General features: G+C 37.8%; 3 protein-coding genes across 4 annotated transcripts; 2 read left to right on the plus strand and 1 right to left on the minus strand.

The window, feature by feature from the left end:
- The first annotated feature begins 623 nt into the window (after positions 1-623).
- LOC103937658 (preprotein translocase subunit SECE1-like) lies at positions 624-1,487 on the plus strand. Its single transcript, XM_009347608.3, has one exon. The coding sequence runs from the start codon at positions 795-797 to the stop codon at positions 1,338-1,340; it is 546 nt and encodes a 181-aa protein (XP_009345883.2). The 5' UTR covers positions 624-794; the 3' UTR covers positions 1,341-1,487.
- A 288-nt stretch (positions 1,488-1,775) lies between these two features.
- Positions 1,776-4,353, minus strand: LOC103937659 (probable prefoldin subunit 2). 2 transcript variants are annotated; one of them, XM_018645083.2, is made up of 3 exons: positions 4,197-4,341; positions 3,825-3,935; positions 1,776-2,449 (listed from the first exon to the last, which is right to left on the minus strand). In XM_018645083.2, exon 3 carries the CDS (start codon positions 2,441-2,443, stop codon positions 1,994-1,996), a length of 450 nt encoding a protein of 149 aa, XP_018500599.2. In that variant the 5' UTR covers positions 2,444-2,449; positions 3,825-3,935; positions 4,197-4,341; the 3' UTR covers positions 1,776-1,993. The 2 variants fall into 2 exon arrangements, with proteins under 2 accessions (XP_018500599.2, XP_009345884.2); XM_009347609.3 differs by lacking the exon at positions 3,825-3,935 and having other exon boundaries at positions 4,197-4,353.
- A 4,430-nt stretch (positions 4,354-8,783) lies between these two features.
- On the plus strand, positions 8,784-16,765 carry LOC103959226 (SART-1 family protein DOT2). The gene is made up of 14 exons (XM_048584636.1): positions 8,784-9,163; positions 9,443-10,296; positions 11,250-11,391; positions 11,475-11,529; positions 12,022-12,135; positions 12,245-12,341; positions 12,512-12,578; positions 12,705-12,764; positions 13,014-13,638; positions 14,007-14,479; positions 14,874-15,094; positions 15,443-15,527; positions 15,746-15,987; positions 16,076-16,765. Exons 2-13 carry the CDS (start codon positions 9,461-9,463, stop codon positions 15,818-15,820), a joined length of 2,850 nt encoding a protein of 949 aa, XP_048440593.1. The 5' UTR covers positions 8,784-9,163; positions 9,443-9,460; the 3' UTR covers positions 15,821-15,987; positions 16,076-16,765.
- The last annotated feature ends 56 nt before the right edge of the window (positions 16,766-16,821 follow it).

Genomic DNA, 16,821 nt, shown 5'->3' on the forward strand with positions numbered 1-16,821 from the left:
GCATCTTGTTTGCATGCATCAAGACACTTCTCACGTTGCATATGCTACAGTATCACGTCAAATCGAAGCCGGCACAAGCGTTTGTGAAGTGAGTTATGCATGGCTCGTATAAATGTTCAGAAAAGGTTGCAGGGTGATAAAACTTGAAGGGCGGTGCCTCTTTCAACTCGTGAAAAGTGATACGATTTCTTACAAGTCCTTCCACAGTTTGACCCTTCTTCTATGTGAGACTTTACCATTCAAATCCCACAACCCCGGCAACTACTATTATTGACTTTTGAATCTCGAAAATACGAATAATTTCAATAGTGCATGATATTTTTTTTTGTTTTTTTTTTTTTTTTGTTCTTGTTGATTGTTGTTCGGTGTTTTATCTTTAAAATAAAATGTTTCTTGATGATTAACACATATCGAGTGGTGTCACCGGTTACTTTTAATCGAATTCAGACTTGAATTACAAATTAACACAATGTGACCTGTTAAGATATCAAGTTAATGTAAACACAAGTCCTTTGAAGCTCAACTTCCATGTAATGCACAAAAAAATGTGTGACGTGCGACCAAAGTTTGGGCCTGAAAGGCTCAGCTTAACAGGATAGAACAGAAAAACTGAACTCTGGGCTCCAAAACAGAGCCCAAGTACGACCCGACCCAGTAAACAGGTACCCATTATGGACCCCACAAACCTAAAATTCCTAGTGAAAAAAATGAGAAAACCAAAAAACCCTAAAATCCACCATCATCCAAATTCAGTCTGACCAGGTACCAGTACCACCACCCAGAAACACCAAAACATGGCTCTACGCATGTTCGTACAGTTCCCGGTTACCTCACCTTTCCCGCCACCCACAAAATCCGGTCACCTGAACTCATCCGTACGGTTGAAACCTCCATGTGCCGGTAGCCACTCAACTCCCCTATCCCAACCCAGACGGCCCGTAACACAGAAGAACAGAAGGCAATCATTTCTCAAAGCCGTCGACGAAGGCCAGGCGAATTCCGAGTCCGGCGCCGAATCGGTGAGCACCCAAGACAAAGAATCGGCCGCGGAAGGAGAATTGGCGGCGAGTCAACCCGTCGAGTTGAGCGAGTTGGGGAAGGAGATCAAGGCGGCGATGCAGAAGAGGAAGGAGGAGAAAGATGGGGACTTTTTGAGCGGAGTGGTGGAGGAAGTAAGGGAGATCGAGTGGCCGGCTTTCGCTAAGGTGTTGGGGACCACCGGGGTGGTTCTTGCGGTCATTGCCGGTTCCAGCGTCGTGTTACTCACTGTCAATGCCATTTTGGCTGAGTTTTCCGATCAGGTTTTCGCGGGGAGAGGGGTTCAGGATTTTTTCAGCTGAGAGTGAGAGATGTGAGAATGTTAGGTTCAAGGGCCCGCAGACCCGACCCGGCCCATATGGTGTGTTTATGGAAAGAGAGAATCAAATACTCAATAGCATTCATTGTATAATTTGGATTATTCAAAATTGACTAAATCATGATTTGTCTGCCTTGCGCTTTTTTGTTCAAATCGTCGCAATTTAACTCGTGTAGTTTACTAATTGTTATAATTTAACTCGTGTAATTAACTAATTGTTGCAATTCGAGGACAAGCTTAATTTTATTCCGGCATAATTTAAACGTGCAGTGCTAGTTTCATTCATAGATTGACGGAATTTACTTACTGTCCTTGCACCGCAACAATTAACAAATTAACATGGATTAAATTGCAATAATTGAAACTACATGAACCAAAGTAGAACTTCACTAAAATTACCGACATAAAAAACTCATACTTTCGCCTTAAAATTTTGTGCTTTCGCCCTTAAATTCTTACGAAAGAAAGAGAAGCATAGTTAAATAGGGTACAATGTACATACTCTCAATAATTCAGTGCCATAATTGTAATTTGCTAACCATTCTACCACCTGATACGCTTGAAAAACACATCTAAGAAGTTCGAGACAACAAAACAAGGGTGGTGGAAGACCATTAAAAGTACAATCCTCATCATTCATCCGCTTCCACCGGCAGGGCCAACCAGGACTCCCTGAGCAGTCCCTTCTTTCCGAGCGCTATCATCCTTCTCCTCACCCTGCTCCTTCCGTATCCTGATCTTGTACTTAGCCTCAAAATCAGAGATTTCCTTTTTCTTCTTCTCCAATGCCTCATTCAACCTGGCAATAACCTCCTCAATACCTTCTTTGTTGCGCTGCACAGCTGGCAGGACCTCCTTGATAGTTCTCTCCACCAGAACACCTCCAATCATCCGGTAGCATCGCCTGGACGGATCAAGTGGCTGGATGGCATTGATGACCAGTGAGTGCTCGCTCGCTTCCATCTCTAGCTCAGTAATTTTCGAGTAGATTTGGTTGAGCTCAGACCTCATATCAGCAAACTTATTTGCGACAGCTTGTTCATTTACATATTCCTTTTGATCCCTTTCAGCTCTACTAGTGGCCATGATTCCCTACAAATGATGGAGCAACGAAATTCAAGAGTAGGAAGAATAGACGCAAACACAATTTCACTAGCTAAGATAGATCAAAACAAAAGGGCATACAGTATATCGCATTTAGCAGAAACCCCATAGCTTCTGCTTCTTGGTTATTGTAATGTACACAATTTATTAAAAGAAACACACATTAAAATTGCAGCTGCATCTACATTAGTCATACACAACGTTCATATGCTCCTTGGGTAATGAAAACCGACTGCATTTAGTTAAGGGAGAAAAATTAACCTCAAAGCTAAAACAGAATGTTACAACTGGGTAACAATTTTTTAACATGATAGACCACCGGTGAGTTTATTTAATATGAGTCTTGTTCCAGTTGCAACTATAATTGGTGTGACTATCCCCAACTAAGGATGCAAAATGACAGCAACCCTCCACGGCAAATTTTATATTGTTGACTAATCTATATCCAGCACACTTGCACTACATATACACATACGTAAAATCTGCTGTCAACTTATCATAAACTCCTTGATCAAATGTTGTTATCTCACGGAAACAATATGTGGCAGCAGTTATTGAAGAGAAAACATCTAAGTAATCAATGTATTCCGTGAATCTTCTATAGTATGCTTCCACTACATATGCACATACATAGAATCTGCTGTTAGCAACTCCTCGACCACATGATTTTTTCCAAATGTTACATATCAAGGCAAACAATGGCCCTGGATGAGCATGACTACTATGTTTGATACATTGAGTTACACACTTTGGATCTTTGAACTTGTTTGCCGGTAATAACTTAACTAGGAATTTTAGTCGAGTCTATCTTTAACCCTAAAGTATCTTGAACTGGAATTTGAAGCTGTACATAATAACCAGAATAAAAAATGTTTCAAAAATAATTGGTTCAACCAATTTATTAACAAACAGTTCTTTACTAAACCTAAAAGCATCGAAATTACTTAGCTGTTCCTATATCTCTACCTAGATCAAAATGAAGCCGGAATAAAGAAGCAGGTTACAACTGCACTTTGTTCTTGAAGAGTAAATTTCCCCTCCCTGTCCTACGATTTTTCTGAACATACCAAGCCCAACTATGCATACTGAAATTGACACAGTGCAATATATAAACAGGGAAATCCAACAAAAAAAACATAAGCTAAAATCCACTAGCAATCTGGAATCTATCACAAGTAGATCGAAATATCACCACAATGGTGTATGAATTCCATTTTCAAATTCTATACAAGCTCAGAAAACATATATATGCAATAACCGCGCATTGGTTTTTCAATATCTTTAAATTTTTCAAGAACTTGAAGAAATTTTATGATGTCGATTGTATAGTTTTTCATAAATTCACATATAATGTGATACTTACCAATGTTTAATGCGAAAAATGTTGTTTCTTTGTCTACTTTATGCAGTTTCAGAAGGCCGAATCCAGAACCAGAGTTCGAATCGAATACAACAATAAAACTTAGGGCTATTCCTGCAGATACTGAAAAGTCATAACCATCTAATATTCCAACTTAAACACAAAATCGTAGCTACCCAAACACTCCCTTTTCTCCTTATTCAGATCACGGCAACACAAACGTTCACCAAACAAAATCCGTGTTCTTGGCGCAGTTAAACCCAATCAGTTATTAATTTTGATTAAATTTAACAGAAATCAGAGGTTTCGAAACCTTATGATCCTACTTCAAATGAGAAGAAGGCGAAATAAACATCCATGGCGAAGAAAGCGTACCTGAGTGGTGGCGCGGAGAAACTGTTGAGAAGACGGTTGCTCTGTAGACTTCAGGGAGAGTGGCAGAGAAGGAGGAAGCGAATGACGAAGCAAAGCTGCTCAAATGCGGTTCGGCACAGCGAGTATTTTACTAGTTTGTTTGGCTTAATTGCACAAATACCCCGTGTAGTTTACTCAATTATCACTTTCATACTTACATTTGTTGTATTTTCATTCTTCTATCTTCAACTCCAATTAGCACCGTTACTCATAGGACGTTTTATGAGTACGGTGACGTGAGTCACCCCGGTGTACCATTCACGTGTTGTAATAAGAGAGAAAATGATATAGTCGATATGTTATACTTATGGGTGTATTAATAAACCAACGTGTTAAAATTTGAAAGAAATAATAACGTCACGTGACCGTGTTTCAGATTTACAAATATATTTTCATGTTCTTATAGCGCTCATCAAGAATTTAAGCGTCTCCAATGATATATCCTAGGTCATATCATATAATAGTGTAGTTAGAAAACCAAGTCATGACCATAAAAGATCATGGACATGAAATAGATTATTTATTGCATTATATCCATCTAAAAGGTTCACAAAAAGAAATCAAAGTGATGTTCAAATTCAGTAACTCAATAAAAACACGAAGGATAAGTCTATACACATGTCAAACTATAATTAGTCAAGTGTTGCTGCATAAAAAATTAACATGTAAAAACTCATATGCATACAACTAGCATAACCTTTCGCCACATTATATCCATTGAAAATACTCACAAAAATAAATGAAACCTCCATTGATGATGATATTTTGAACTCGTCATTCCTGAAACCTAACAAAATTCCCCATGACAAGTCATTTTTAAACCAATTTTGAACATGGAAAGTACCTTGTGCATCTCTGGCCAAGAAATACTTTGCCAGTTCCATCGCATATGGAAGTCCCTTGAATCCCTCCAAGATGATGGTCTTGAGGTGCAAAGACAAACAAACATGCACAAAAGCCGGTGGATTGAACTGCCCGCTTCTTTGTTCCAATTTGCAAGACTAAGGTCGAGACGAATATGTTGTAGATTAGGTGCTCTGTGGAACACGTTTATTAGAAATTTGCAATCAAACACATTTATTAGAAATTATTAAATGCAGGCAAATTGCAATCATCATATTCATCAGGAGCTACAAGAGACAAGTATTCAGCATTGGAAAACTCTCTTTACTAATGAAGTGAATAGCCCAACGCTACCTCTGAGTTATTTGAGGAGTAGAGATGTTCAAATCCTGGCCGTCTTTTGGGAAATATCCCCTTAGTTCCAAATCTTCAAGGATGGGGTGTTCGGGCCGGATCTGTCCCTCACATAGCTCCCCGGGGCTCTTGCCTGTCAGGCAAGGTTTGTTACTTGGTGTGCTATAATATGAGTTTGCTGTTAGTTTAAAAAGTGTCTTTTGTGGGGCATTTGTTAGGCCTTGAGGCTCACAATCAAGACTAACATAGATTTGATCATGCCACTATTATCTTTGTATAACAGATTGTTGTATAAGTGTGAATTAAGTTTATTACTTGCGCCACAAGTTACTTAGACTTCTTGATTATCAATGGATTGTCATAGATGAATTAAGTCTGTATAAAGTTCTTTTTCTTGCCTTGTAAACAATGACTTTTAACTCATGATATTGTATGTTCAAGATGAGGGGGATTCAGGGCCATTCCAACCATTACAATTAACTTTAAAGGAGTTAAAGTTCAATACTTTAGCTAGATTGATCATAAGTGAAGTTTGAACAAAAGATCGTTGAAAATGATTTGAAAACACAATGAAACATGCATTAAACAACAGATTTACTTTATATTAACACAAACAAAAGAGACCCGGACAAGGTTGAACTTCTTGCAACCACTTCTCTTTATGTTTACAAGGGTTTGTAGGCTTTGGGGAATGAAAAGTACATAGGTTTTATGATAGACACGTATTTATTACAATTGTTACCCTATTATTTATATTTGTTAGTGTCTCATTCAGACTATTGTGAGTAAATTACTTTAGTTTTGTAATTTTTAAAGATTAGGATGCTTATTGTTAAAAGTGGAATTTAACATGGTCTTAGCACATTCGTTACAATTTAGGTATGCTATTAACATTGGCTTCATTTATTTAATTACTTGTTATTTTATTATTAGGTTGAAGGCTATTGCTTTTGCATTCTTAGGCTTCATCATTATAAAGCCCAATCCCAATGTTAAATATTAATCCAAACACGGGGTAGTTAGAGACAAGCTTTCTGCGTGAGGCAATACTTGCAGAAGTATGAGCTATAACATAAAGGCACTTGAGACTTGGGAAACAAACTGATGCAGGGGAATCATGGGTAATACAATTTGAGTCCACCTTTAGAACCACCGTGTTTTGCTTGTGAAAATGCTTTGAGGCATTGTGAACTCTAACTTCCCGATGTTATAAAGTTCAAAAACATAAAAACAGAGATCAAGTTGAACAACATTGCTCCTGATGGCAGTGCAAATCCAACCATGCATAAAGAGAACTTCATCTCTAAAATACAAACAGTTACAATGAAGATGAAATTTTTTTATGACAGATGAGTTGCGTAACGAAAGTATACGCTTCAGATTTTCGATTGAGGTTCAAAAAAATCTCCATAAGTCCATACATCTCTCCATCTTTTAGACAATGTAGAGGCCCAAACAAATGCATCTGGTAAATCACTAATTCTGTCTTCAGCTCCTGCAGTTTGATGTATTGATTTTGTATCCATGCTGCTTGTATTATCTTGTTTTTCTCATTCTATTTCTGTTCTGGAATAGAAATATAAGCTAAACAAAATATTTCATAATTCCACACTTTATTCTTCCCTATATATAGGTATTAATAGAGAACAACCTACAAGTCTAACTGAATAGTTAACCTTAACCTAAAATTTGTTGAATATAAACAAACTTAAGTACTACGGTATGTGGTATTCTTCTTCACGTGTAACTTTTAAGTGAAAGGTAATTTGAACTATATTATTGGTAGCCCATTAGTGTAAATAATGTCAATTGTTCAAAAAATAAAAAACCCTTAAATCTTAATAAAATAATATAAGATAAAATCTCTAAGTAAATAAAACCATTCCCCTTTTATATTTTCCAAACACTCTCTCAATCAGTTATTCGGAGGATCACATATAAAAGTTCACAAACTAGACATATGATTTAAATCATAGTTCCATCATTCATAATTTATAGAACAAATAACAATACAAGTTATAATTGTCCACAAACGCTACATTATGACTTCATTCTCAATGGAAAAAAAGACATTACTCTCAATGTAAGCTATCATGCTATTATTCAACCATTGATCTCCCATTTGGTTATGCAATAAAAAGAGCAACGTCGCTTTGGGGCATTTTATTAAGTAGTTGGTGGGCATGGAGAGTAACTCGACTATTTAGACGAATTCCAACCCTTGGAGTAAGTCCTAAATTTTTCCTTCTATTCCCCCCCCACCCCAAACATCCCCCCCCTCCCCCCCCCCCCCCCCCAAATTTCTTTCCAACCCTTGTTCTAAAATTAGGTTAAATGTTAGAATCCCAAAAAAAACTCAAATACCAGCCAAGATTTAGCCCAAATCCCATTGTGAGATCAACTCCAACCCTTGGAGCAAGTCCTAAATTTTCCTTTTTATTTACCACACACACACCCCCCCCCCCCCCCCCCCCCAAAAAAAAAAAAAAATCTTTCCAACCCTTGTTCTAAAATTGGGTTGTGTTAGAACCTAAAAAAAACTTAAATACCAGCCAATATTTAGCCCAAAATTAGTAGTGAAGCCCACATGTGAGACCAACTCCAACCCTTGGAGCAAGTCCTAAATTTTCCCTTTTATTCCCCCCTTCTTTCCAACCCTTGTTCTAAAATTGGGTTGAGTTTTAGAACCTAAAAAAAACTCAAATACCAGCCAAGATTTAGCCCAAAATTAGTGGTAAAGCCCACATGTGACAGTGGAACAAATGGAGTGAACTGGACTTACCCAGTCCAGACGCACCCACGGCCCAGCACACGCACACTTACCCAGCCCACCTCTCCAGATCCCTTCCTCCTAATCCACCAAATCAGGAAATCCGTGTCATTTAAATTTGATCCAACGGCTACAAACAGGGGGTCACTTTAAAAATTATAATAACTTCAACCATTAGATCAAATTTCAATAACACAGATTTCCTGATTTGATGGATTATTAGGAAGTAATTCAGAGAGGATCCTTTTCCATTTGAATGACCTATAAAAAGGGTGACACTGCCCACGCATTTTACTGTTTATATATATATATATATATATATATATATTTTTTTTTTAAATTGTTATCCGTCGAATTGATTGAATATAATTAATAAAAATTTTGACATGTCTGAATAAAGTTTAACAAGCTTTTTTCCTCGAAAATAAAAAGAATGGAAGAGAAAAGGCTGGGTTTAAAGGAGAAGGTTAACCTCCTATTCCTATTCCTTTCCATTTTTTTTCTCTTACATATTATTTTTTGTTTTATTATCTTTATAAAAAAATCAATGTCAATATAATTTAATCGTTGAAGCATGAAGGAAGGGCAGAAAGACTTAAGAGGTAGAGAATTCTCCTTCGGTTTAAAAGGGGAATGCTTCCTACGTTCAACTCGTTGCACTTCCCCGCTTTCGAACCCACCCAAATCCGCCACACCTCTGACCTCCCACTTCACCGTTATTCTCACTCAACTGTCGTGCTCCCAAATAGCTTTGAAATTCAGGAAATTCAAGCGCTGAAATCGCCGTCGACGCCATCCAAATCCGGATTTCGCAACTCAATTGTTGTTAAATTTCTGAACGATTCACCAAATCAAACAAATTCAAGTCGAAGTTCACAAAACGGAGCTTAGAGATATTTGAGATTGCGACGGAAGCTCGGCCGATACTTGCCGCCAAACAAACCCCAATACCATTCATAAGGTATCAGTTTCTTTCTAAGCATTGATTTTTTTCGTTAAATTCTATAAGTTAATTTGGCTGATTAGGTTTTTTGAATCTTCATATGTTCATGTGAATATCGTATTGTGTTTTTTTTTCCCGAAAATTTAAGTAAAGTTGACGAAGTTTGATGCTTTTTCATCGTTATATTATCAGTTTACCAAAGACGCCTGATATTTTGGAATTTATAATGTAGTTTGGTTTTCAAAGTTATTTGGGTTGTTTATGTGGTTTGATTTCTTTGATTTTCTGTAATTTCAGGGGTGGAGTTTCGTGGTTATGGAAGTGGAGTACAATCGAGATGACTCTCCGACCAGAGAGCACCGGGATGAAGGGACATATGATGATTTAGAGGAGAACAGGAATGATAAGTCAAGCAGGCACCGGAGCAAGGATAGGAAGAAGAGTAGCCGAGGGGAAGAGAAGGATGATAGAAGTATAGACCGAGAACGATCAAGGAGTGATGTTGTAAAGGAAAGAGAGAAAGAATCTAAAGAGTTGGAAAAGGATCGAGTATATAGCAAGGAAAGGAGTAAGGATGATAGAGATGACCGGTATAAGGATAAGAGTAGAGATAATAAGGTGAAGGAGAAAGATTATGATCAAGAGAGTCATAGAGAAAAAGAGCATGATAGGGGGAAAGATAGAAATAGAAAGGATAGAGCGAAGGAAAAAGAATGGGAGAAGGAGAGAGAGGTAGAGAAGGATAGTGATCGAGGACGAGAGAAAGAGAGGGGGAATAGGGATAAGGACAGGGAAAGGGAAAAGGAAAGGGACAAGGCAAAAGAAAAGGAAAGAGAAAAAGAGAGAGAAAAACTTAAAGATCGAGAGAAAGGAAGGGACAGCTATAAAGATACCGATAGGGAGAGGGTGAAAGACAAGTATAGGGAAAAAGAGAGGGAGTTGGATCAAGATAAGGATAAATCAAGAGACAGAGGAAGCAGGAGAAGCCTTGAAAGAGATGATAAAGCGAAGCTAAATGGTGATGACAACAGGGATAAAGACATTCTTAAGCAGGGGAAGGTTTCCCATAATGCCGAGGACGAACGGCATACTGACAGCTTATCAAGCAGAACACATCTATCAGCATCGGAGCTTGAGGAACGCATCTTGAAGTAAGTACATCTTCATTTATGTTCTCTTTATGCCATATTTTATTTATGTTGTCAACCTTTTTCATTGTTTGAATTATTTCCGCTCCATCTCCCATTTTGCATTAAGCATTATTGCATGTCGTTGCTCTTTGTTGGGAACCGAAGAAGTTGGATGTTGGAGTATTCAAGCATATAAAGTGATCTTATGGGCAACCTGAACTTGTCTGTGACGTACAATATGCATAATATTCTTGGGCTATGTGCTTCGAAGTTAATAATAAGCAGAATTAAATATGCAAAAGCATACTGGCTGTTTATTAAAAAAAAAATAGAATCAACATCTCCTAAAGGATGAAAACAATTCATTGTTATCCATTTGGTTTATTGTGTCAAAGTAAATGACATCACTTGAAGAGAAATGTGATTGTAGTATGTTAGCAGTGTTCTATTTGAAGTTTGAACCAACTATCAATTACTTATTGACAACTTTGCTTGGTATATTGTATCTTGTGATTTTGGTAGGTATTCTAGTTATATCCTGATATTGCCTGCAATTTTCTCTGGAGTCACTTTGTCCTTCACACAACTTCAGTTATAAATATGGTCGTTCAGTTTGCTTAGGAGTTATTTGTGCTTGACACAATTGTGGTTACAACTTATGATGGTTCCTTTTTATATTTTTTGCATTCTTTTTTTCTGGACTTGCTGCCTTTTATTTTGAATGTAGCCGAATGATGGATGTTATGGGAGAGTGGGTCTGTTCTTTCTGAATTTTGCAACTACATGGGTTCTACTTGAATCTAATTTGAACAATCAAAGATTGTAACATTCTTGCAGATGGTGGCAATATAATTATATTGATTTCTATACATAGATGTATTTAAACACTTATTTTAAGGACATTGCCATGTAACATGTGTATATTTCTTTGCTTTGGCTACAAATGAGTTATATTGGGTTTGCTTTATTCTCAGGACCAAGGAAGAGAGATTAAAGAAGAAAACAGAAGATGTTCCTGAGGTTTTAGCATGGGTTAGTAGGAGTCGTAAGATCGAGGAGAAAAGGAATGCAGAAAAGCGGAAAGCTATACAGCTTTCTAAGATTTTCGAGGAACAGGTCAGTTTGACAGTGTTCCTGTTGTTTGTGTTTACGCTTGTTGATTTTATAATTACCATTCATATAATTTTGATTATTCTCAGGACAATATTGGTCAAGGAGAAAGTGAAGATGAGGAGACAGCCCAGGATCCCACTCGTAAGATTCCTTCTCACTTGAGATATGTTTTTAATATTCGGAATAGAAGCTAAGGGTCTCTGGGACATCAACAGGAATTTGAATTTAGTTGTTTTTTCATTTTATATTTGAGCACATATAATATGTGGGGCTATGGTTAAGGTAGAATGTATATTTTATGTAGAACTTGTAGAGTTACAGAATTTGTTTGACACCTGAGCACAAAATAAAAAGTACACCAACCTTGAGGACTTGTGTTTGTATGCCTCTAGAGGGTTGATTCAGTATTCTGACAATAGCACCAGCTCTTGATACATGGTTTCTATATCTGTAACTATGAGCCAACAGTTGCAAGTTGTGGGCTCTAATATTGTTGATAGTACTTTTTAGAGTTTGGTTCACTTTTTCAGTTGACTTGTCAATAATGTCAGAATGACTTAGTTAGAATCTATGACGCTTTTTCTGTGTTTCTTGGTTGATTGATATCACCTTACTCTGAATACCTGCTTACAGATGATCTAGCTGGTGTTAAAGTTCTTCATGGCCTTGACAAAGTAATGGAAGGCGGGGCAGTTGTTTTAACACTCAAAGATCAGAATATTCTGGCCGATGGTGACATTAATGAAGGTAAAGAAATTTTGAGTTACTTTGTTTCCCTCAGGGCCCATTGCCTCTTGTAGGCATGGATGTTTTAATTTTATATTGTTTAATAGAGGTTTTTGTTTCAATGTAACAGACATTGATATGCTTGAGAATGTGGAAATTGGAGAGCAGAAGCAGCGAGACGAGGCTTACAAGGCAGCAAAGAAGAAAACGGTGGTTTATGTTGATAAGTATGTTAACCATAATTATAAAGTGATAAAAATTTTGATTTGCCAAAAGCAACTTAATTGTTGGGTGACATTGTCTATTCTAGCCATCTAGTATAACCTGGAATTTTTCCACATATCTCATTGCCCACACTGGTTGGTATTAACTATATGTATGTGTTATGGTGTATCAGGTTTAATGACGACCCTGCTGCAGAGAAGAAAATGCTTCCGCAATACGATGATACAACCCCAGATGAGGTGAATATATCATGGTTTCCCCTACTGTTCAGTTTATACCCAGTGTTTTCCCTTGTTCATGTACATAAGTTTGAAACATTGAGCTTGGAACATGATTGTGATATGTGAATTTATGTTTATTTTCAGGGGTTAACTCTAGATGAAAGAGGACGCTTTACTGGCGAAGCAGAAAAGAAACTTGAAGAGGTACTATTTTCTTTCTCTTCATAATTTTGTGAGCGGTAATAAAAAAAGAGAATAGGATTTCAGGGCATTTGGTGCAGTGAATTGAATTGGTGTTCTCATAGGTGGTGCTTTCTGCTTTTTGGTTTGTTCCCTATCTTTTGAGCTATGATCCTTTGAAGTTTATGGTGTGATCTTACTGCTTTTAGATAAAGGCAAAGAAACAAAAAAGAAAATGAAAAGAATAACAGTTGCCTTTTTTCTTTCTGCTAGCTACGTAAGAGGATACAGGGTACTCGCACGAAGAACCGCGTTGAAGATCTCAACATGTCTGGGAAGATTACATCTGATTTCTATACTCAAGATGAAATGCTTCAGTTTAAAAAACCTAAGAAAAAGAAATCCTTGCGGAAGAGGGAGAAGCTAGACTTAGATGCCCTTGAAGCAGAAGCAGTATCTGCAGGGTTGGGTGTTGAAGACCTTGGTTCTAGGAATGATGCAAAGAGGCGTGCCAGTAAAGAGGAGCAAGAAAGATTGGAAGCTGAAAGGAGAAATAGTGCATACCAGTTGGCTTATGCTAGAGCAGATGAGGCATCTAAATCATTGCGACTGGAACAAACTCTTTCTGTTAAACGAGAGGAAGATGAAACTCCTGTCTTCGCAGATGATGATAATGATGATCTGTATAAATCCTTAGAGAAAGCAAGGAAATTGGCTCTTAAAAAGAAAGAGGAGGAAAAAGCTGTATCTGGTCCACAAGCAGTTGCTCTCCTTGCCACCACCACTGCCAGCAGTCAGACTGCAGATGAGCAAATCCCCTCAACTGGAGAGGCACAGGATAACAAGGTTGTCTTCACCGAGATGGAAGAGTTTGTCTGGGGCCTCCAGCTTGATGAAGGTATCTTCTATCATTGTGTTTTCGCTTTTTCAACCTTGGGGTAATGTGTAATTGATTTTCTATTGGCTGAGGATGGGGAGTCCTTCCCTTCCCATCTTAGACATCATGTCATACTGGTCATCATCTTATAGTTAGCAGGTGGCCATCTTCCTATTCCACCAAATTCCAGATCGTTAATTATGAATGTCCTGTTGAGGGGTATGATGTTGCGACTTTTTACATGCCAATTAGATCTTTGTTTTTCTGCTTTAAATTTGTTTAATGGTGTGTCAAGTTGTGAGCCTTCTGCAAGCTTTACAATGTTATTCTCAAGGAGGTTTTGATTATAGAAAATGAAATGACTTTTATCCTTTGTTGTACCTTTTCAGAATCCCACAAGCCTGAAAGTGAAGATGTTTTTATGCAAGAAGATGAACCTGAAGTAACTCATGAAGAAAAAATGGATGAACCTGGTGGATGGACTGAAGTTAACGATATGGGTGAAGACAAACAACCTGCGAATGAGGATAAGGAGGAGATAGTTCCTGATGAAACAATCCATGAAGTTGCAGTTGGGAAGGGCTTATCAGGTGTACTGAAGCTACTTAAAGATCGAGGAACCCTTAAAGAAGGTATTGACTGGGGTGGTAGAAACATGGACAAGAAAAAGAGCAAACTGTTTGGTATTGTCGATGATGATTATGAGGAGCAGCTAAAGGAGACCCATACATCACGTCAAAAAAAGGAAGAACAAAGGGATACTCGTTCATCCTCTTCCAGCCATCAAAAGGATACTCGTGCACCTAAAGTCTATCAGGAAAAGGATATTCGCATTGAGAGAATCGATGAATTTGGCCGAACTGTAAGTACTTCTGTTCAGTTCTTTTACAGTTAATTTGTTTTTATGGTTTGACATGGTTACATTGTGGTGAATCTGGTCATAGAGTTATATTATATTAGCCTTGGTCATTTGATAATTTCTTATGCCTTTTACATGGGCTCAATTATAGGGTTGGATGTGTTGCTCTTTAAAAGCTGAGTAGTAGGCAAGAATATGTATGTTCTGATCTTTGTTTCATTAGTGATAGTATATTAGCTACATTCAATTTGAATATTCTTGTGCTTATTCCACGAAGAAGTTTTGGGTTTGGGAAGCTTTGGTGCATGCATTATTTTGTATGTTTTTATCTTTGCTTCATCGGTGATCATGTAGTATTATTATTATGTGCTGCTAACGCATTCCTTGTTTTCACCAGTTGACTTCCAAGGAAGCCTTTAGGATACTTTCTCATAAGTTCCATGGGAAGGGACCTGGAAAGATGAAGCAAGAAAAGCGCATGAAGCAATACCAGGAAGAACTAAAGTTGAAGCAGATGAAGAGTTCAGATACGCCATCACTGTCTGCAGAGAGGATGAGGGACACTCAAGCTCGCTTGCAGACACCATATCTTGTCCTCAGTGGCCATGTTAAACCAGGGTATGCTTTTCAATCATTTCATTCAACTCATTTTGTTTTTGGTTTTGGATCAATTATTGCTAGTTTCAGTAGGATTCGACTACTACAGCTTTAAACAAGAAAATCAGTAAAGTAGGCTTGGAGTTGGTATATGTGAGATATTCATATGTTCAAATGGTGATTAACAACTTTTAAGAAATGACTCAATTAATTCTCGAAATTTTAAACACTTATCTGAATATCTTAAAGAATTGAATAAGAAACATGAGCTGTGGTATATGCTTCCCTGCTTTATCCTTTCTGTCCTTATTCAACATTAGAATTCCCAATTGATTTACCCTTTTCCCCCCTTTGTTCTCATGTTTCCAGGCAAACTAGCGATCCCAGAAGTGGTTTTGCAACAGTTGAGAGGGATCTCCCGGGAAGCTTGACCCCAATGCTTGGTGACAGAAAGGTGAGTGAACTTGTACAGTTCTTTGCCCTGGTTTCTTGATGTTGATCTATATAAAATTCTTCTAGATGATATATTATGTAGTAGTACTGTCTTACGTGTAGCAGGTGCTGATAGTTTGTAGTAGAATATCTCTGTTCATTCATTTTTGCCGTTCTTTTCTCTCCCCTTTTTTTTCATTCATTTCCATAGAAACAATAATTCTTATCTTTTTTTCTCAGGTTGAACATTTCTTAGGAATAAAGCGCAAAGCTGAGCCTGAAAGTTCAGACACACCAAAGAGGCCTAAAACTTGAAGTTGACGTTGGTTGAATTTTGGAGTTGACCTTCAACATTTTCAGTTCCTTAGCCCCTGTACGTACTGTATCCTAACGGGCAAGTGGCTGCCATGTGTTGGTATTGTTCCGCTACTACAGACCGTACATAAACTTATTTTTGACAGAGCTGTGGAGAGAATTTAAAGGTAGGCTCTGATGGTTTCGACAGTATTAAAAGAGATGTTATTTTCTGCTCTGAGAATATATACGTAAAACTATTTCTTCCTTGAACAGGGTGTTCTGTTTGGTGTCCAAGGATTTCATTTGATCTGAGGCGTGACTGGACCTTGGAGTCAGACGAGAATAGAATCGTGGTTTGGAGTTTCTCTAGTATGCATCAATGTATGCGATACATTGTTCAATTGAAGAGCTAGATTTAGATGAAATTATCGTATATGACGGTCTAAAGGATCCCACAGTGCAGGGGTGGTGACTGCATTGTTCTCAATAGGTTTATAAATAGAATGTGGCCACACCACTCGTTAAAGTGCGAGGGGAAACTGCAACTCCGGTAGCAATACCGTCAGGTATCGGAGATAAAACCATTTCTACTTGCTTGCAGGCTAGTAGCTCGTTGGTGACTGTACATGGTGGAGATGAAAACTTCTAGACAGAAGAAAAATTAAGACTCGAATCATCCACAATCCTTGATCATGATTTTATTGAGTGTTTCCAGAGCATCTTGCATGCTAATCCTCACCTGGTATTTCTGCAGGACAAGCTAGAGCCAGTCTCATAACGGATGATATGCAATTCCTCGTGCTATCAACTCCACTTGGTTGGGATAAAGTTTTGTTGTTGTACATATGAACGGTTGAGATCTAAGATTTAGTTAAATTTTAACCGTTCACACATGAAAAAAAGTGCGAGGGAGAATTGTCAAGCCAACTAAACACCACATCGTACACGCTTTTTTCACCTCTACATTCTCTTAGCCATTAGATTGAATAACACGAACGAATAATTATTAAGGGGCAAAA

Source organism: the organism of the source record quoted next, unplaced genomic scaffold, assembly GCF_019419815.1.
Source record: "Pyrus x bretschneideri cultivar Hongxiangsu unplaced genomic scaffold, Pyrus_bretschneideri_v1 Contig21, whole genome shotgun sequence".
Classification (NCBI taxonomy): Eukaryota; Viridiplantae; Streptophyta; class Magnoliopsida; order Rosales; family Rosaceae; genus Pyrus; species Pyrus x bretschneideri.